Raw genomic sequence first — 19,358 nt, forward strand, 5'->3', positions numbered from 1 at the left:
GTAGAAGTGCAGTTAAATATATTTATTACCAGTTGAACAACATAGATGAAGAATACTAAATAAAGAATAAGTGCTTATCTCGATGGAAGATTACTCATCCAATGAAATATACAGAAAAATGGGCTTGAAGGAGATGATGTATACACTGGCCTGCAAAGTCCAGATACACAATTATTTATTTTTGCTAATCAAAATGACTGCAATATCAAGTTCACTAGTAATATGAATTGGATTGTAGAATCCTAAGAGAGACGGTACATGGATTAAGAGTATAAATTATAAATTTCATTTATACTTGTTCATCATAAATTTATGAACAAGGCTTAAGACATAAGGAGAAAAGGTAAAGACATAAGCCTCATTCATAGATTTATAATGAACAGACAAATAGAAATGATTGTCTCTGCCCTGCAATAGTTATATCTCAGCTGGAGTGTCGGTTAAACTTCAAATACCACAGTTTAAGAGGAATCAACAAGCAGGCATAACTCCAAAAGCATGTTGCCAGGATGGTGAAGTGTCTGGAAATCATGACATATTAGGAACAATCAAAAGAATGGAGACTATGTGGCCTGGAAAAGGAGAGTGTGAAAGCTCTCATTAGATAATCACAGGGCTGCATAATAAAAAAATATTCAGTCTTGTTTGTGACTTACCCCAGATCTAGGATCAAGAGAGAGTACTTGTAGAAAGATGATATTTAGTTTGGTTGGTACAAAGAACTTCACAATATTTGGATCTGCTCAAAGATGAGCATACTGCCCCATAAAGCGGGGTGTTTCTCACACCCGGAGGAGCTCGAGCAGAAACAGATACTCACTTCTCCCTGGAGGGTATTCATGCATTAGGAGAAGAGTACATTTCCAATCACTTTTAATAAATCTTTCAATTATGAAAATGTATTACCTGAAAAGTTCTTAGCATAGTGCCTGATGACACCAATTAAATGCTCAGTAGATATCAGCTATAATTGTTATTTGTAGTGACTAATCCTTGAATTTATTTGTCTGAGGGGAATCAGTAAAGAAAAGGTAACTCTGTTTAAAATTTTAGCACCAGCTTCTGTTGCTAAATAATTAAAATAGTTTATAAGAGCCTATGTTACCTGTAACTGATTTACTCTGAATTTATTACCACTTTATGTTTTCTGTAATTGCCTTTGTGTTCTATTGCTTGGATTTAGGATTAATTCATCAGATTTAACAGGAAAATTCTAAGCAGTTGCTTACAACTAATTATCTAGTGACCAACATACCAGTAGTCCATCAACAAAAGAATGAATAATGACAGAAAAATATGTCATTCTCCCATTAAGAGGAATGTTTCAGTTTTAGGACTTGTAGGATCTCAGTAACAGTTACATTCTAGGTCATGTTAGCATCATTGGATTTTTTTCTTGGGTGATGGATTTGTTATCTCTCAGGATTGCTGCTAATATCTGTTGAAGGCATTCATTAATTCACTCACTTATTCATTCAACAAATATTGTACCAAGCAGTGCACAGCGTACATCTACCTCCTCACCTCTCTATCGTCTCCTTTTCCTTTTATCCCCTTTTGAGTCAGTCACCGCAGGAAGTCCAGCCCCTCAGTTATTGCACACACCCAAGACTCTACCCCCAAGTGTTCCATGGCAGTGAGGCAATCTTCCCCCTCATCCCTGTCCCTGAATTCCTTGTGTCCCTTCCCTGCTATGTTTTTCCGCATAACATTTATCACCTCTCATATATTTCATTTACTTATATGTCCATCTACCTACCTCTAATAAAGTGTCAGTTCCATGAAGGCAGAAATATTTGTCTGTTTTGTTTGCTCCTGGATTCCCAACACGTAGAACAGTAACTTGATAAACACTTGTTGAATGAATGTATGAAGCTTAAGTGTCCTGGAAACTGATTCTAGAAAGGAGTCATATCTCCTCCAGGGTTACCATCTTTGGCAGTGCAAGGTTATGAACTGAAGTCACTTGGCTTTAAAACCAACATCCTCATTTTCAATCTTGCCCTCAATTGCAAATAACTGCTGAATTTTGCTGAATTCTCTCCAGGGATCTAGAAATATTGGACAATGGCAATGATATTTTACTGCTATGTAGACTTGAATGCAGGGGGAATAACTTTTGTATCATCTAAATTTACGAGAATATCCAGGTAAGTATTTACCTGCCTGATCCATGCCTGTGCAGGTCACTCCTTTACATGTTGTTTCCTCTCGGCATTTATTCAATCTGATTAAATCTATAATCGTTTTTCCCTATGATATTATTGTTTCTTGGGTCATTGATTCAGACCCTTGAAGGAGTGGGTTACAGAGATAGATTTGGAGAACCAATTATGAGTAAAACTCAAGCCTTGCCTTTGAGCTGCTTTCAGTCTAGTGGCCAAGCCTGCCTTGTACGTGTGCTGTCCCAGAGCCAGCCAGTAAACAGATAATTTATAATCCAATGTAATACTCGAGAGTAAAAGGAGGCACTATTTAATAATTATATTGGGACAATAGCTTGTGTACTCTTCAAGCAAACTGAAGTGTGTGAACCCTTAGTTTAGAAAGCTAATGAAGAAAAAATATGGATGCAAGTCCTTTTTGTAAGAAATATTTGCCACGTAGCTACTATGTGTAAGGTAATGTACTAAATATTATGGAGAATTCAAAGATGAATAAGCCATGGGTCCGCATACCTTGTAATTTATTAAATACTTGAGAGACATTAATAAAATAAGGAGGTGAATGATAGTGTAGGTTGAATATAAACTTGAAGTGATGTTAACCAACCACAAGATTTCACATAGGATCACTGATGTTGCACCACTTTTTATTTCTGTCTCCGTGTGGTCATTTGAAGCAGATCCTTTCATGATGCCTGAATCAATTCATCAAATGGGTTATGTGACTTTTCCTAGATAAGAGTTATGCCATCCACTTCTTGTATATGTACACCCTAGATGTTCAGCTAATGCTGGCTGGCTGGCTAGCTGGCTGAGGTAGAACAAAGAATTGACATATTTTTTTTAATCATCTAGCCATCAAATATAGAACAGTCTTTGCCAATGACACTGCCTCTTTGCTTGACCAGCTGGTTGACAGAGTAAGAAATTAGAGCATGTTCATGTTTAATCTTCAGATGTTATAATGAGGCATTTCGTTATTTGGAAATGAGCTTAAGTGTTTTAATTCTTTCCTACTGGGTCCTTTTGTTGGAAATTCTGAATATTGGCAACAGTTTATATCTTGGCAAGTAGACTGTGCTTTTTAAGGATGAAAGTGTGGGAAGCCGTCTAGGACATCTGTTGTAGAAATCATGTTGTCTAAGCCCACCATGTATATTAAACTCATTTGTTTCCATTTTCATACATTCTAAAGCAAAATGTCACTCCATTTAATATTCAGTTTATAAAAAGCTTGGGGAGATTGTGTGGGCCTACCTGAAACTTCAATGAATAAGCATTATTATATTTAATTTTATTGCTCCTTTAACGCAGCCTAAATTTTTTTGGATCTATAATAGCTTTGTTAAGATAAGATTATCAGTAGTTATGGGCTTTTGTTGAGTGTGAAAACTGAAACCAGCAGAATTTCCTATCTCTGTTAAATGATACTGGGACCAAGCCAACTTTCCAGTTCCCGTATTAAACAAAACTAGTGTTATTTTGATGGTTAATATTTTTATTATCCTGGAGGAATAGCTGAGAATGAGGGATTGAAGTAGGTCTTTGGAACATCCAGTACCTTTTAATTTCAGCTACCTTATGTAACAAGCAAGTGTTATTCTAGGTGCTGGATTTGCAAAGTTAAATAAGGCAGAATGCCTGCCCTCAAGAGACCATTGTGCCATGGGAAGAGTTATAAATGTATGAACAGCTATGAAACAAAGTGATGGAGTCGTATATAAATGGGAAATAGATAAGAGGCATCTAAATAAAACCGAGGAGTAGAGAGTATTTTTTGGAAGAGGTGACACTTAAAAGGAGTTAGACAGCCAGAGAAGAGAGAGACAAGTGTTCTGGTCAGAGGGCTTATCAGCTGTGAAGGCCCAGAGGTGTGAGAGAGCAGGCTGTGCACAGGTCACTACCAGAATCTCTTGGGGCAGATACGAGAGAGGAAGTCAGAGTGAGACCACAGGGGATCTCTGTGCTAAGCTTTGGGACTTAAATTTTAAACTTTATCACTAAAGAAATGGGGAGCCATTGGGTGATTCCAAGCAAGAGAATCACATGTTCAGATTTCCATTTTAAAATGATCCAAATTGCATTCTAGTGAAGGATCGGATTAAGGAGAAAGAAGACTGCAATTATTAACTCTAAGGAAAGTATGATAACAAAAGGAGATGAAAAGGAGGGATATTAAGGAAAGTACAATCTGTAGAGAGGCATAACAGAGTCTGGCCTTTGGAGCCAGATTAACTGGTTAGTAACTCTGACTCTACCATTTAACACTCTGTGTGACCTGGAGCATGTATCTCAATCCCTCTATGCCTTGTTTTTCTCATCTTCCAAGTGAATATAACAGTAGTGCCCAACTCATGAAATTTTACGAAGATTAAAAGTGTTAATCCCTACCAATAACAGTATCTAGCACATAGAAATCATCTGATCAATGTTAGCTGTTATCTATTTTTACTATTAATATTATGGCCAGTAATTATTGTTAATATAATATTATTTAATATTATTCATGTCTTTGAGACTTACGACCTGATTAGAAGTGATTGTCAGATGGTTGGCTGAATGGTGACAGTGCCAGAGATCACAGGCACTATGTGTTTTAGGGAGTAGGGAAAGAGAATTGATGTGGTTTACATTGTAAATGCTGGAATGAGGCATCTGTGGGACTTCTGAATGACATTTTCTCATAAGCAGCTGATTATACTAACAGAAAGGTATGGACTCTCCAAATAGATTTGTTTTTCATCACATAATGGATATTTGAAGCTACTGGATTAGATGTATTCACCAGGAAGCATGTAGGTCAGAAGTGAGAAGAGCCTGGTGAGCAGGGACAGGTTTGAACCCCAGCATACTGCTCCCAGTCTGGGCGTGGTGAGGGGGACCAGTCTGGGGAGGGAGGGCGTCTTTCAGAGCCTCAAGCAGGAGAAATGATCAGTTGGTTCTTGTGCTCTGATATGGTTACAGCAGATGATATCCTCCTGTCCTAAAAGAATTCCTCCAGCTTTTCAAATTGCCCATCTCATGCCAGGGTAGAGTTTACAGCTGAAATATTCTTCTTTAGTAAATATTGGAATTATTAGAAGAAAAGCCCTGGGGCCTCAAGCTGTTAGTTGCTAGCAATTGCTTCTAACTGTCGTTAAGGACGTTACCAGCATCACAGATTTCAGCATACTCAAGAAAATCGGTGTTCTCGATACCCTAATGAGATTCCCACCCTTGTATGATTGTTCTCATGAGTTTAGAATCATGGGGTGGTGAGTGAGATTTGTCCTAGACTCCATGCCTGTCTGCCACAGAAATCCCAGTATGTAAAAACAAACAAAACACAACTGGGTAAGCCTGGTCATTCCTTAGTGAGATTTAAGGCCTGTTTTGCTGTTAACCTGCTACAAACCATGGTTCTAATCTGCAGATGAAATTAAGCTCTCCAGTGTGTTTTTATTCTCTCAAAGGTAAAGTCCCCAACTACCTCTTCCCAGCCTCAGAGAAAGGGAATGGTGAAAGATAGGAAGATTGGATTTTTCCTGAGGCCACTCCCTGCTAAGTGGCCAGTGTTCTCACAGATTCTAGATCTTGGCAGGTTGGATTTCAGAGTAATCCCTTCTCATCCCAATTTAAGTACAAGTAATCCCCAGGAGACCCTGCCAAGTTCATGGTGAATCATTGCCAAGTAAAAATGCCCCTGCTAAGAAAACCAAGGAATTTTACCCATCACAGGACACAAATTTCCTTCCCAGAGATTTATGTCTTCTTCAGGTTTTTTTTTTTTTTTTTTTCCTTCTTCTGTTGTTTTGTTTGTTTGGTTGGTTGTTTTTGCTTTGTTTTGTTTTGTTTTTAACCTCTTTTAGGGAATTCTTATGTGAAGCAGCTCTTTTCCTCCAGTACTGGACAAGGCCCCTAAATTAACATATAGATGAAAATACTGTGCATTTGTTTTTAAGATTCTTAGATGGGGGAGTAGGTCCAGTGGACCACTTAAATTTAAAAAAAAAGCCTATGAATCATACATAGTTGAACATCATAATTAGTTGGTAGTCGTTAGGCACTACCTTCATATTGTAAAATTATGTGACATTTTCTCAAACTGTTAAATATTATCCTGATTAAGAAAACTATACTCAAAGTGGAAACAAAGCAAGGACTCCTTCCATATTTTATCGCCCCTTTAATTAGGCAAATTAAGCAAAAAATTCTTTGCTAACGATGCTTTACTTGGGTGTTCTCTCATGTTGATGAGATTCCAGATTTCTGCCTAGTATATTTCAGTTCAGGTAGACTGTCCTTATCTTTGCAGACACTGTAAGAACAGTTTCCTTTTAGCAAGACACTGTATGCAATCACTGGGCATTTTGGAGACCTCGTTGCCTTATTTTCATGCTATAAGGGAAAGGACTTGAATGTCAGCAGTGTTGTCAAGGGTGTGGGGAAATGGACATCTTCCTACATGATTATAGGAGTGTGAACTGCCCTAGCCTATAAAAGGAAAAACTGAACACATTTTGTGCACTAGCTACCCACTTTCAGAAATAAAAGCACTGATCAGTAAGAATATATCGACAAATGTATTTATTTTTTATAGAAGTCCAAAATTACATGCCCATCAATAGAAGATTGGTTGAGTAAATAATGGCACATCCATTCTACAGAATCTTATTTAACTGTTGAAAAGAACACACTAGATCTCTATGCATTGATTGAAAAATTGTCTATGATGTATTTTAAATACAAAAATATTTATAGAAGATTATGTGTGGTATAAGCCCACTTTACACAAAAAGGAAGAAGAAGCCACACACACACACACACACACACACACACACACACACGTGTATGTAGAGGTCAGACAGTTAAGTTGGCAAACTTTCTCCCGCGTAAGTATATATACATATATGTGTGTGTTTGTCTGTGTATATATTATGCGTGCATATATGTATGTGTCTATATATACATTGGTAGAATTAGCATAAAGAAAAAGAGGGGTTAATGGGAAGGAAAATACAATAAGCATTTTTAATACATCTCTGTGTCATTTGACATGTTTAAATGAACGTGGATCCTTTAGTAACAAAAAAGTATAAAAAAGAGAATCATTGGATAGAAATGCTTACTGTCAAATGGAAAATGATCTTCCCTTTCAAACTTAAAAGAAATTCTGAATTTAAATGATATCTATTATTTAAACTCAAACAGTGTCTAAATTTGACCATTACAAAATAAAATATAACTTGCTCTCAGTGTACTTTGTGTTTGCCCAGGTCCCAGGACTCTTAAATAAATAGGTTATGTTTATTCAAATCCTGGATAAGAAATCATTTTTCAAATAAAAAGAAATTACCCCCCCCCCCATACTCTGAACTCGTCCTCTCCTTAAGATACACACAAGAGCCTCAGTGATTTTCTTGCTATAACACTAGGAAGTAAGATGAGAGTTTGTAAAAACTATAGGCTAATTACAGCTGTAACTTTTCTCTGAAACTGCCACCTAAGCTAGAATTATTGGATATCGTTTACAATTTCTCTAATTTATCTTTCACTGTTACAGAAAATTGCGTTACAAACAATTAGTAAGAATATCCCACCAATTTTTCAATAGGTCTTCGTCCAACAAGCAAACAGAGTTTGCATTTCTGAGAGAATGTTTCTAATAAGAAAAAAGAAATCAGTATCAAAGTCAAAAGGTTATTATATACAAAGGCCTTAGCTTACAGTTTTTATGTTCCTGAGAGGCTAATTTCGGTTCTATTATGAACAGTAATTTATGAACGAGAACCCGCAATTTTTTGACCCGACAATTGAAAGACCACCCATCATCATTTCTATATGTCCATCTCATTTTCTAAGTATCTTTTAGCAAACAATTTTCCCCTTTTGAAAATATACAAAATAATTGATTATTTTCTCGCTATCAGGATGCATGTTTGGTGTACAGGTAAATAATTTATTTCCCAACGACTGTTATGTTAAGTTGATGTTCTTTTAGACATCAGACAAAAATGGATTAAACCTTGCTGCCTACTCAGTGATTTGGTTTGAGTGGAAATCGGTTTTTGTGGAGCTACAGAATTTCTACTTCATCTGCTCAGCCAATAATTGGTCAGAGCATGACTCTGGTTAGAAATAAGCAACAAGCTTCCTGTATCCATGAACGGAAAACAAGGTAGTACATGTAGCCGGAGAAACACGCGTTTACTTTTAAAGAAAAGCAGCACCCGGCGACCAGTGAGCAGCATATGTCTGAAATCCATTATCTGACTTGTTCTTTCCAGCGTTCCCAGGAATGCTGGTCTGACTACTAAGATTTGTTTTAACTTCCTGCCTTTTGGATAAAATGAGTTTGCCAACCAGCTGTGAGTACCTAACACTTGGGAAGGTTGCTAGATTCCGAAGCGCTTATGTTCATGGATCGCCTTATGCAATCAACAAGCCAATTGATATTAAGCCACAGAGGAGACGGTAACTGATTTCCTTTCTTACAGTTGTTTGTCAGTGAAAATGTATTTTGTTTCCCTTTGATAAGTCCTTTGGAGATCTGCTGAGCTGGAAGGGTCAGGCTAAGACATTGGTTTTAAAATTCAGCATACTGGATAGTTAGAAAAAAATTAACCAAACAGGAAACCTGGAAAATATTCTTAGCTTACCTATTTAACAAAAGCTGATCCGGTTTCAGGGTCTGTAGATTTTTTAAATGTGAGCAATTTTTTAGTGCTTGTATTACCATCAGAATCAGCCATATGAATTTTGAAAGAGGATTTAGCCGAATAATGGATATGTTTATTGATGGCTCTTGATACCAGATACCCAGTATCTCATAATCTACACATAAATTTTTTTAGTGCCATTGTGCAATAAACATGTTAACGTTCTACAAAAAGCATTAATTTTCATGTGGTCACTATGGAGGCCAGAATAAAGTTAATTTTTCCTATAAATAGGATGTCATTTTTAGATCAGTGCCCCAAAATTCTGCTCAGTCTACACACACACACACAGAGTCACAAAACACAGGCCAGCTTTTGTTGTATAATTAGGACTGTCAAAGTTGAGCTCAGTGTTTAATGTGCAAAGTAGACCCTCTCTATCTTCCAGCTTTGTTATGCGGGGTCAGAATAGGAATGATGTGGTGGATAAGTGGGTCCCAAATTCATACCTCAGTTTTGATTTTATACAAAATAATTTTATTCAGTATTTCATAATGAACTTCAGAAGCATTTAATAAGGATATTCCAATCACTCTGGGAAAATGCCAGTACTCCCTGATTTTATGAGTTCTTGGAATAAAAATCCAAAATTCTAAAAGCAACTTATGTTACTTGAAGACTGTCATTATCCTCTTACTCTTTACTACTTTTCTTTTCTAATTATACACGCTCAGACTCACATATAAAGCATACATTTTGCCAGATTTGACTTTACTATAAACATAAAGTAACATTCAGATATTTGAGTGATTAAAAACGTTCTGTAAAATTGTATTATTATTTGATGGGAATACGCTGTAACATATTTTTGTGAAGGGGAATATTTGATTCTTTTTTCTGGAGTATCAAGGCTTTTCTGTCTATCTCTAGCAACATTTGAATTTATAATAGGCTAGCAGCAACTAACAGCTATTTAAAAAAAATTGTTTTTAATTTATTGGGGTGACAATTGTTAGTAAAATTACATAGATTTCAGGTGTACAATTCTGTATTACATCATCTATAAATAACTAACAGCTATTTTAAGGTGCATTCAGGAAAATGTGCCCTGAGACCCCTGCAATGGCTCCGTTGCTGTCAGTCATCTCGCTCCCTTCCATAATTAGTGGTGCATACTAGAAACTGATATAAGTTGCCAAATTCATATGTAAATGCTATGTCCCTATTCATGTTACAGTATTTTTTTCTGCTTAAAAGTATTAAACTTTCTGTATAAGTTAGCAGGATTACCATGTTTTCCCGAAAATAAGACCTAGCTGGACCATCAGCTCTAATGTGTCTTTTGGCAAAAATTAATATAAGACCCAATCTTATTTTAATATCATATAAGACCGGGTATAATATAATATAATATAATATAATATAATATAATATAATATAATACCTTGTCTTATTTTAATACATAACCTGGTCTTATATAATATAAGAGCCAGTCTTATACAAATTTTTGCTCCAAAAGATGCATTAGAGCTGACGGTCTGGCTAGGTCTTATTTTCTGGGAAACACAGTATGTGTTTATATAAGCTGATGTATATGTGTATAGTGTGGGCCCCTGGCATACTGTATTATACCCAGACAATTTCAAGCACACCCCCAATCAATTTTTACATTGGTCATCACAATGTATTTTACAAACAAATATTCCTGCAAGCCACTTAACAATAAACAGTATTTTATAGCATAGACCTTGGAATTTGTAAAAATATCAGATCCAACTTTTAGTACAATGCATTACTTATATACAACAAGTAAATCAAATAAATGGCCTTGTGTGTAATCATTGTTTCTATTCTAGTTTTTATTCCATGGAATTATAAATGTGACAACAAACATGTAATGAAAAAAACTGATTAGAGGGGACAGATGAATGAAGGAAGGACGATCCAAATCATAGAGAATGTGTTTTTATGCTGTGACTCATTTTTTTAAGTTGTCAATTTTAAAACCTTTATTTTTACTACTATTTATTCTGCTGAGAAAATAATACACCTGGAATGGTGGTGGGTCATCAATCCTAGATTCACTAAACTTACTCCAAATTAAATAGTTAAGTTTTCAGGATGCTTGCTGGGACTGATCTAAGAATTGTCTAAAATTAGCCTGTTTAAGTTTATTTTCATGTAGTCAAGAATATGCTGTGTGGCAGAAAGGACATTGTTTTTCTAATTATAGAAAGGGGAGGGAAGGGAAGAAGGGTTAGAAAGGTGGGAAGGAAGAGGAGAGAAAGACATTCAATGAAGAGGAGCTATATATTGATGTTTTAAGATATCCAATGAAGCATAAGATTGAGGTGAGATTAAAAAAAATCTGGCTTTTCACTAAATGGAGAGAATAAAATAGAAAATTATATTCATATATGCAAATGTAGCTTAATTTTATTTACTTATTTATTTATTATATTAGTTTCAAGTGCACAAAACAACATAATAATTAGACATTTATTACCCCTCACAAAATGATAACCCCTCTAAGTCTAAAACGCCTCTGACATTCGGTCTTCTTCTACTTTAGCTTCAGGTGTATAGTACAATGGTTAGGAATCTACACAATCTATGATGTGATCCCCCTGATAAGTCCAGCACCTCTCAGGCACCCTATGTGATCTTTACAACATTATTGAAAATATAGCTCAATTTAAATTCAAGCGTATTCTTATAAAATAATGACTTATTGGAGGAACAGCATGTTGTCTTGTGGAACGCAGGGAAATAATTTCCAAATTGAAAGTTAGCTATATTAGAAGTGTGACCACATGGCCATTTAATAGTTTTGAATTCTTATTTCAAGAGTGGCCATGAGGACATTAAAAAACAGTTAACACTTTGAAATCTAATTAAGTTCAATGTTGAAGAGAATGACAGTCCTACCATCTGTGATCCTAAAAAATATCTACATTTGTGATTTAAAACATTTTTCCTTTTAATTTTTTGTAGCCTCCACAAACTGTAGGGCTTTATTTTCACTCTTCCAAGAAAAATAATTTTCTTTTAATTTTATACAAATCTGACACTTCAATTTTAATACATAGAGATTGAGGAATGAGATTTAATCTAGATCTTTCAGCCCCTCCTCACCCAATTAGGCTGTAGTGTTTTGAGTGGGCAGATCCTGTCATGTTTGTTGTCATATCTCTAGTGCCCAGCACAGATCAGACAATAAATGTTTATTTAATTAGTAACTGTTGGTAAAGTGTATGCTATTCATCTTGACATTGGCTTATATATCACTTCCCTGGGTGCCATCGTATGGAGTCTCTGGCAAGACTTTTGCCTCTCCTGTTCTCCTGGATCAGTTGTATTCGCCTTCCTTATTTCTCTGAAGAAGTTGCATACAGCACTGACTTTGTACCACTGGCTTAAGGAGTTGGGGATCATGGCTTTTGTTATTACTGGATCAGCAAAGCAGAACCTAAAATTCATTTCTGTATTCATAAGTGTCTCTCTCTCTCTCTCTCTCTCTCTCTCTCTCTCTCTCTCTATATATATATATATATATATATATATATATATATATGTATGTATGTATGTATGTATGTATGTATGTATGTATACACAGAGTCTCTCACATATTAGAAAGGAGAAGAGTCACCATGGGAGGGGACAGAAGGGAGTTCGTAGATGGAAAAAATATCGCAACTGTAGGAAATGTGATAGAAGCACAAAAGTTCATAAAATCAGTAACAAAAAATTGTGATGTAAGCCCAGTTCTGTTTATCCTGCTGCAATGTAAAACTCATACAAAGACATTTTTTAGCAATATAGAAAACAAAAACTAGGAGCAGTGAAAGAGCTGAGACAAGGCTCACCAGCACCCCAAGGTATGGAAAGCACATGTGCTCAAGAGCACTTACCTTTCACAACCAGTCCCGGTGCTGTACCCCCACCACCACCACACACACACACACACACACACACACACACACACACCCAGCCCTCTACCTGGACATTTTGGTGACTCTACCCTGTGTCTATGGCTGTTGGGCTTCAGAGACTGTGTTTTCCTCTAGGCTCCCTCTTGTTCCCACCTGCTTCTCTCATACATTCTCTGGCCTGTTTTCCTAAATCCTATAGGTAGGTGTTTTCTCCCTATTATCTCTGGAATTAGAAAACAGCAGGATAGAGAGAACCAGAAGACAGGAGAAATACGACGACTGTGAGTCTGTGTTAATCAACCTGTTTTCTTCTTGGGGAAAGATTACAAAGTTGTGCGCTTGGATTTCTGACCAGTCATCAAACTATTCATTTACTCAAATGGTGTATTAGTTTACTAGAGCTGTCATCACAAAATATTGCAGAGTGGGTGACTGAACAACATAAATTTGCTTTCCCACGGTTTTAGAGACTGGAAGTCCAAGATCAAGGTGACAACAGGTTTGGTTTCTCCAGAGGTCTCTCTTTGGTTTGCAGATGGCTGCCTTCTCCCTGTGTCCTCCCATCGACTTTCCTCTGGGTGTACATCCCTAGTGTCTCTGCCCAAATTTCTTCTTCTCAGAAGAACACCAATCAAATTGGATTGGTGTCCACCCTAATGGCCTAACTGACTACCATTTTAAAGGCCCTATGTCAGATAACAGTCACATTCTGAGGTATTGGGAGTTAGGGCTTCAACATACAGATTTTTAGGTGACATAGTTCAACACATAGCAAATCGTGTCCATAGAAATGATTCACTAGTAATGGCTATAGAAGAAAACAGGAATTGGACTATGATTCCTGAATAATCAGTGGCCTCATGTTCATAAAAATATATTCTATTAACAAGTCTGAACATGCAGAAGTGAGACATTACAGAGTATAAAAAAACACTTCCCACTTACGTACCAAAAGATAACAGTTACACATTGTGAACAATAAATTATGGTCAACTAGGACCTCTTTAATTTGCAATCTATACTCATTCAAGCAGGACCTAGACTAACATTTGCTTTTATACAGTCTTTTTTTTTAAGAGCATATTTAATTAATTACTAATGTAACCAGTGGTTCTCAACTGGGGTCATTTGATACCCAGGGACATTTGGCAATATATAGGGACATTTTTGATTGTCACAAGTTGAGAGGTGAGTAAAGGTATTAAGTAGGTAGAGACAGGGACTCTGTTAAACACCCCATAATACACAGGACAGGCCCAACAGCAAAGAATTATTTGACTCAAAATATCAATAGTGCTGAGGTTGAGAAACCCTTATGTAAATAAATTGGGTGGGGGAGTACTTTGAAACCTGTTATTTATATCCAGACAATTGATATTTTCTATATATTCATGAAAGTACTTTCTCTTATCTTCTCATGGTAACCACTAGATAATACTTTCTTACCTTGGTTAAAAATAGACAACTGGCACACTTTTAAAATGGTCTAAGCTATTCAGTGATTCAAACTGGCCTGTCTTCTGATTTGTCTGAATTAGTGGCTTTTTTACATTGCCAGGGCCTGTTATTCTTTCAGTAGAGGTGCAGCTACTAAGATTTCATTACAGAAAGCTGAATAAATTGTTCAGTACATTCTTGTATCTCCAGGTTCTGTACTAATCATTGATATACTTTTCAAGGTAAAGTGAAACGTCCTAAGTAAAATTACACAGAAGATAAAGAATATTGAGTGACCGTCCTACTGGCCTGGTATAATGAAACTTGGTTGGGTCTTTACCACCTGTCTTCATGCCTGTGTTCATGGGCCCATTCATTGTGAATGCATGAGCCACGTGTTCCTGACTGTGTTTGCATTGTAACCAGCTCATCCTAACAGCAAAGAACACATTTCATAAGGGGGAACTGCAGAAAAAGGGAGTCCTTTCTCTGATGAGAAGCCTTTCTTTCACTAAATAAACTTCCAATTATCCTCGGTATTTCTTCTAACCCTCCCTACTTCTGAGTAAAAATTATTAGCAGTAACCATTCAACTAGAACATGTATTTCCAGCTCCTCATTCTCTTCTCAATTCCAGAGTGGTATATCCAACTGTCTGCTACCCAAGCATTCTTCAGGGAACTCAAACTCAATATAGTTGAAACTAAAATTAACCAGGGAGCCTCACCATCTTCCATTTCTTCCATGACCCATGGCACAGGCCAAGAAGGCATCCTAAATGCTTCCTCTCCCTCAGCCTAACTACTGTGTCACTAGCTGGTGTCAAGTCCATTCTTCCTCCTTCTGCTTGTTGTTGACCTTAGCACACCATGTTAGGTCAAGCCCTTGTTCTCTCTTGCCTGAAAGACTGCCAGCCTCATAACTGGTCTCTTTATTCTATTACCATCCTCTTCCTGACTGTCATCTAGAGATTAATTATCTAACATTTTATCATGACACCTCCATACTTACACCAGTAGCTTTTTTCTTTGCCTACAAAAAAGTCTCAATTCCAAATGATCATGATCTTTTCCCATTTCTCTGTCCTTGTAAATGTCCCTCAAAATCCATGTATGCTCTGCATTTCAGGTATAAAGAACTACTAACTATACTATTGTTTGCCTGGAGTTGCCCTCTATCCCATTGTGCGATAAAGTCCAATGCATCCTGCGAGTCTTTTTTCGTGAATCCTTTCCTAAGTCCCTGTTTCCAAATGGAAGTTTCTCCTTTAGCTGGCAGTTGTTCCTTTTCTTATATGTCTGTCACATTATCATAATGAACCTCAATTATTTATATATTTTCTATCTTTCCTCCTTTTTAAGAGTGGTATGATGGAAACAGCTGTTTTAGGAAGAACAATTTGGCAATGGCATGCAGCATAAATTAGAATAGAAAAAACTAAAGCTGTAGCCTAGCAGAAGGGAGCAGTGTAAAATCCTGACAGGGATAATTTCATTACAATTGCAAAATGCATAAATACATGCTTACAATTGTGAGAACCACTAAGAAGGAGACGAGGGCCCATTAAGAGTATTTAACTAGGAGCCTAACATAGTTCTGAGCATTTGGAAAGTGTTTTGTTTGGGGATGATGAAGCCTGAAGATGGGTAACGTGTTCTACGGAGAACTCCCCGGATGAAGCCCTAATGTGAGTCTTAAAGAAACTAAAAGGATAAGGTGTCTGAAATATAATGAGGGAGGGAGGAGAGTGGCAAAAATAAACTGAGGGGGATTGCTCTTTTTCAAAAGTGAGTTAGCCAAATCATTCTTCATTTCCTTTTGGAGAGAAACATTAAAAGATTATTCTGTTTAATTTATCCATTGGAAATGCCATTTAAAAACATATTCTTTGTGTCTTATTTATCATTGACATTTTAAGACATTGAAATAAGGAGTAGGTAATATTTTCCCACTGAAGTTAAAAAAGTCAATTTTCCAATCCATTGCCAACTTTGGGCATTAATAAAAACAGTCATAAACCTTCACCTTTGTCCTTTTGCATCAGTTCAGCATTCACCCATCAGCTCCCCATACAGCCTCTCCTTTACCAAAAAGAGTGACAGGAAAAGATTTAGAATAATTTGAATGTTGACTTCCAGTGAAGTAGAGGAGCCTCTACACAATCACGGTGACTTTCATCGTTAGTCACATTTCTACATCCAACTAAAGACATTAACTTACTTAACAACCTTTTGAAACTTTAAAAGTGTTTCAAGTTTTTCTTTTCTTTTTCAGTTTTCCATGGCTTTGCTCTTGCATCGAACATGAATATTACGTAAATAAACTTGTGCCATAAAGGGAAAGCTTCTATTATCACCTTTTTATTTTGCTTTGTAAACTGTGATCCATGAAATAGTCAACCTGACAATGTATTCCAGTCTTAGGATAGCACCAAGATATCAAACAGATTATATATATTGATATAGAAGGTCTGAAAGAAGCGAAGACTGAAAAGAAGGGTAGGCATTCAATCCACTGACAGCCTTTGAAATAAGTATGATGTCTTTGGACTTGATCTGTAACACCATGTATCCTACAGCCCGGAGAGGAGCAAAGAAGATAGTCCTGCCTGAAGATAGTGATAAGGAGAATACCCAGGAAAGAAGTGTGATGATGACAAGGAAGCTGCAAGTGTCCAAGGGAAAGTTAATCAGCTTCCCAGACAAGAGGGAATGGTTTCTAAATTTTAAAAGATGGCCAGGGCTTCATTTGTGTGGTTCTCAGTGGTGCATGGTGTTAATCACCCTTCAGGCCTCATTATCCCCAGGGAAACATTCCCTAAACACCCAGACTGTGTTAGACACCTATTGATATGCTTTTGTTTGCACCGTTATCTGCTTTTCAGCAGTCCTCACAATTATAATCACATATTTATGTATATGTTGGCCTAAGAGCCTCCTTCTATATTCAATTATGAGACCATAATTGGGTCTAAGCCTGTATTTTAAACCACAGCATCCAGTGCTTTGTACAGGGCCTGGAATATAACAGCCATTCAATTAATTCTTATTTGTCCAACTGAGAATAAGAAAGTAATCAGAGTGAGTAAATGTGGACCATTTGGAGAAACATATTTAATTCATCCAGCAACTTCCAAACTTGGCTCTCAAGCCCTGCCTGACCACTCTTCCCATTTAAACCTGTGTCATACTCACTGCCTACAATTATTATTAGGGTGTGTTTCCGTGCAGTCCATCCAGAGGACTTTGTGTGTGTTTGTTGGTTTATTTTCAGTGCTATAGTGGCATTTACCTTTCTGCAATGTGTATACTAATAAATTACACCAAAACCCTTGGGGTGGCAGGTACTCAGTTCCAAAGTTTTATTATATAATTGACCCCGAATATAACACTATAAATTCTACATTTGTAGTATTTCTTCCTGGACAATAGCTGAATCAGAAAACAGTGAATTTGCCTAATTTCCATGATGAAAACATTTGCAATTCCCCTACGATTCTTTGAGTTCTGGACTTATGATAGTATGAGAATTCACAGTAACCAGCTCACAACACATGGCCTTCTGCTTATCAAAATACATGAGGGTTATCCGTAAGTATGTGCTGTTTAGTTGTTGATTTTTAGTCTAGGCAAAAGTTAAAAAAAAATTATGTGTATAGCTATGTAAGTCTCAAAGTCTGTTCAACAGTCACAATTATTCACAATTATTCTTAAGATGGTCATATTATTTATCTAAATTTGTAATTGCCCTTCTGGCCTAAACCACTTGACTGAAAATATGTGCTCTTGTTTGTACTGTTATTTCTGAACAATGTATAGCAGTATCTGATGTGAAGTGAGTCATGTGATACTGGTGTTACCATGGTAATTCCTCATGTATAGAACAAGGACATCAAGATACCAGCAGCTTTCTGTTCTCTTTGAGTTTTTATTTCCTTTTCCCTTTCTTTCCTTCCCTCCCTCCCTCTTTTTTTCTTTCCTTCCTCTCTCTCTTTCTCTCTTCTTTCTTTCTCCTTCCTTTTCTTCCTTCCTTCTTCCTTTCCTTTCCTTCTTTCCTTTCTCTTCCTTCCTTCCTTCCTTCCTTCCTTCCTTCCTTCCTTCCTTCCTTCCTTCCTTCCTCGCTCTTTATTTTACCTTCCTTTCTCAATTCTCCCTTCCTTCCCTACCACCTTCTCTTTTTCTTTCTCCCTTTCTTTTTTTATTTTAAGAGTCCAGTGACTGACACCAAGAGTAACTCAGACCATTTTTTTCCCCTTTCTATTGCTTGTGGTAGGAGTCACACTTTGGCAGCAAGGTGAGTTCTTGGTTATTTTGACTTGCAAGAGATTTTGCTTCTTCAGTAAAGCACTTAATAATGCAAATTCTTCCGTGTCAGTAAAGCACTTAATAATGCAAATTCAAATATACATACTAAACAAAACAGGAGAGCTAGAGGAGAGAGAAACAGCAATTTAAATAGGGTAATTTCACTTGTCCACCTGCCACCACATCGAATGGATCTATGTCCACTAGTAAGTGTGAAGTAGGAGATGTATATCTTCTGCTCTTTCCTCATCTCAGTTCCCATGGACCTGCCATAGTGTGAGCATCTTACCTTACATTTGGGTAATTTAAGGGATTTCCAATGGTAATGTTGGCTATACTGGATTTTCGCCACAAGGGCTAATGTTAGAACATAAACTAAGTAAGATATGACCCCACTGAAGTTTGTATTACTGTACCATCAAAAGAGATATCTGTTTATAGACATCCTTGTATTTAATTTCAAAAGGAACTTTAATGTTGATAGTAAGTACAATTAGCCTCATTTGCAGAGTTAAACAGATATTAAGATTGCATGCACACCAGGGAGGGAAAAACTTTCATATAGGAAAGCTCTATAGGCACGAGCATACGAGTTCATCATCCAGCTTAGCTAAATTTTTCTCTTCAATTTTCTCTAAATATTTATTCCATATCATGCACATGGAACTATAAGGATACAAATATGTATCATACAAAGAGCCTGCCCTCTAGAGCTTATAGTCTAAAGAGAGATGACAGGCACTGAACATAAATAACTTCCACAAGATCCAAATATCACTAAATTCATTCATTTTTTTATTTATTCACTCATTTAAGAAACATTTACTGAACAGAAACTGAGTTCAGAACTCTCTGCTAAGATTGCAAAACTGAGTAAGACAA

The 19,358-nt window shown here is 36.6% G+C and overlaps 1 protein-coding gene across 7 annotated transcripts in view; it reads left to right on the plus strand.

The window, feature by feature from the left end:
- Window positions 1-19,358, plus strand: part of PDE4D (phosphodiesterase 4D) — a 1,269,731-nt gene that overhangs the window by 895,392 nt on the left and 354,981 nt on the right. The window contains exon 1 of one of the 7 annotated variants that reach the window (XM_019743415.2): window positions 8,308-8,618. The exons of the other annotated variants lie outside the window; for them this stretch is intronic. Coding sequence (XP_019598974.1) covers window positions 8,494-8,618 — 125 coding nt within the window. The 5' untranslated portion in view covers window positions 8,308-8,493. Of the gene's footprint in view, window positions 1-8,307; window positions 8,619-19,358 lie in introns of those variants that run through there. 7 annotated transcript variants of the gene reach the window in all.

Source organism: Rhinolophus sinicus, linkage group LG03 (assembly GCF_036562045.2).
Source record: "Rhinolophus sinicus isolate RSC01 linkage group LG03, ASM3656204v1, whole genome shotgun sequence".
In the NCBI taxonomy this organism is placed as follows: Eukaryota; Metazoa; Chordata; class Mammalia; order Chiroptera; family Rhinolophidae; genus Rhinolophus; species Rhinolophus sinicus.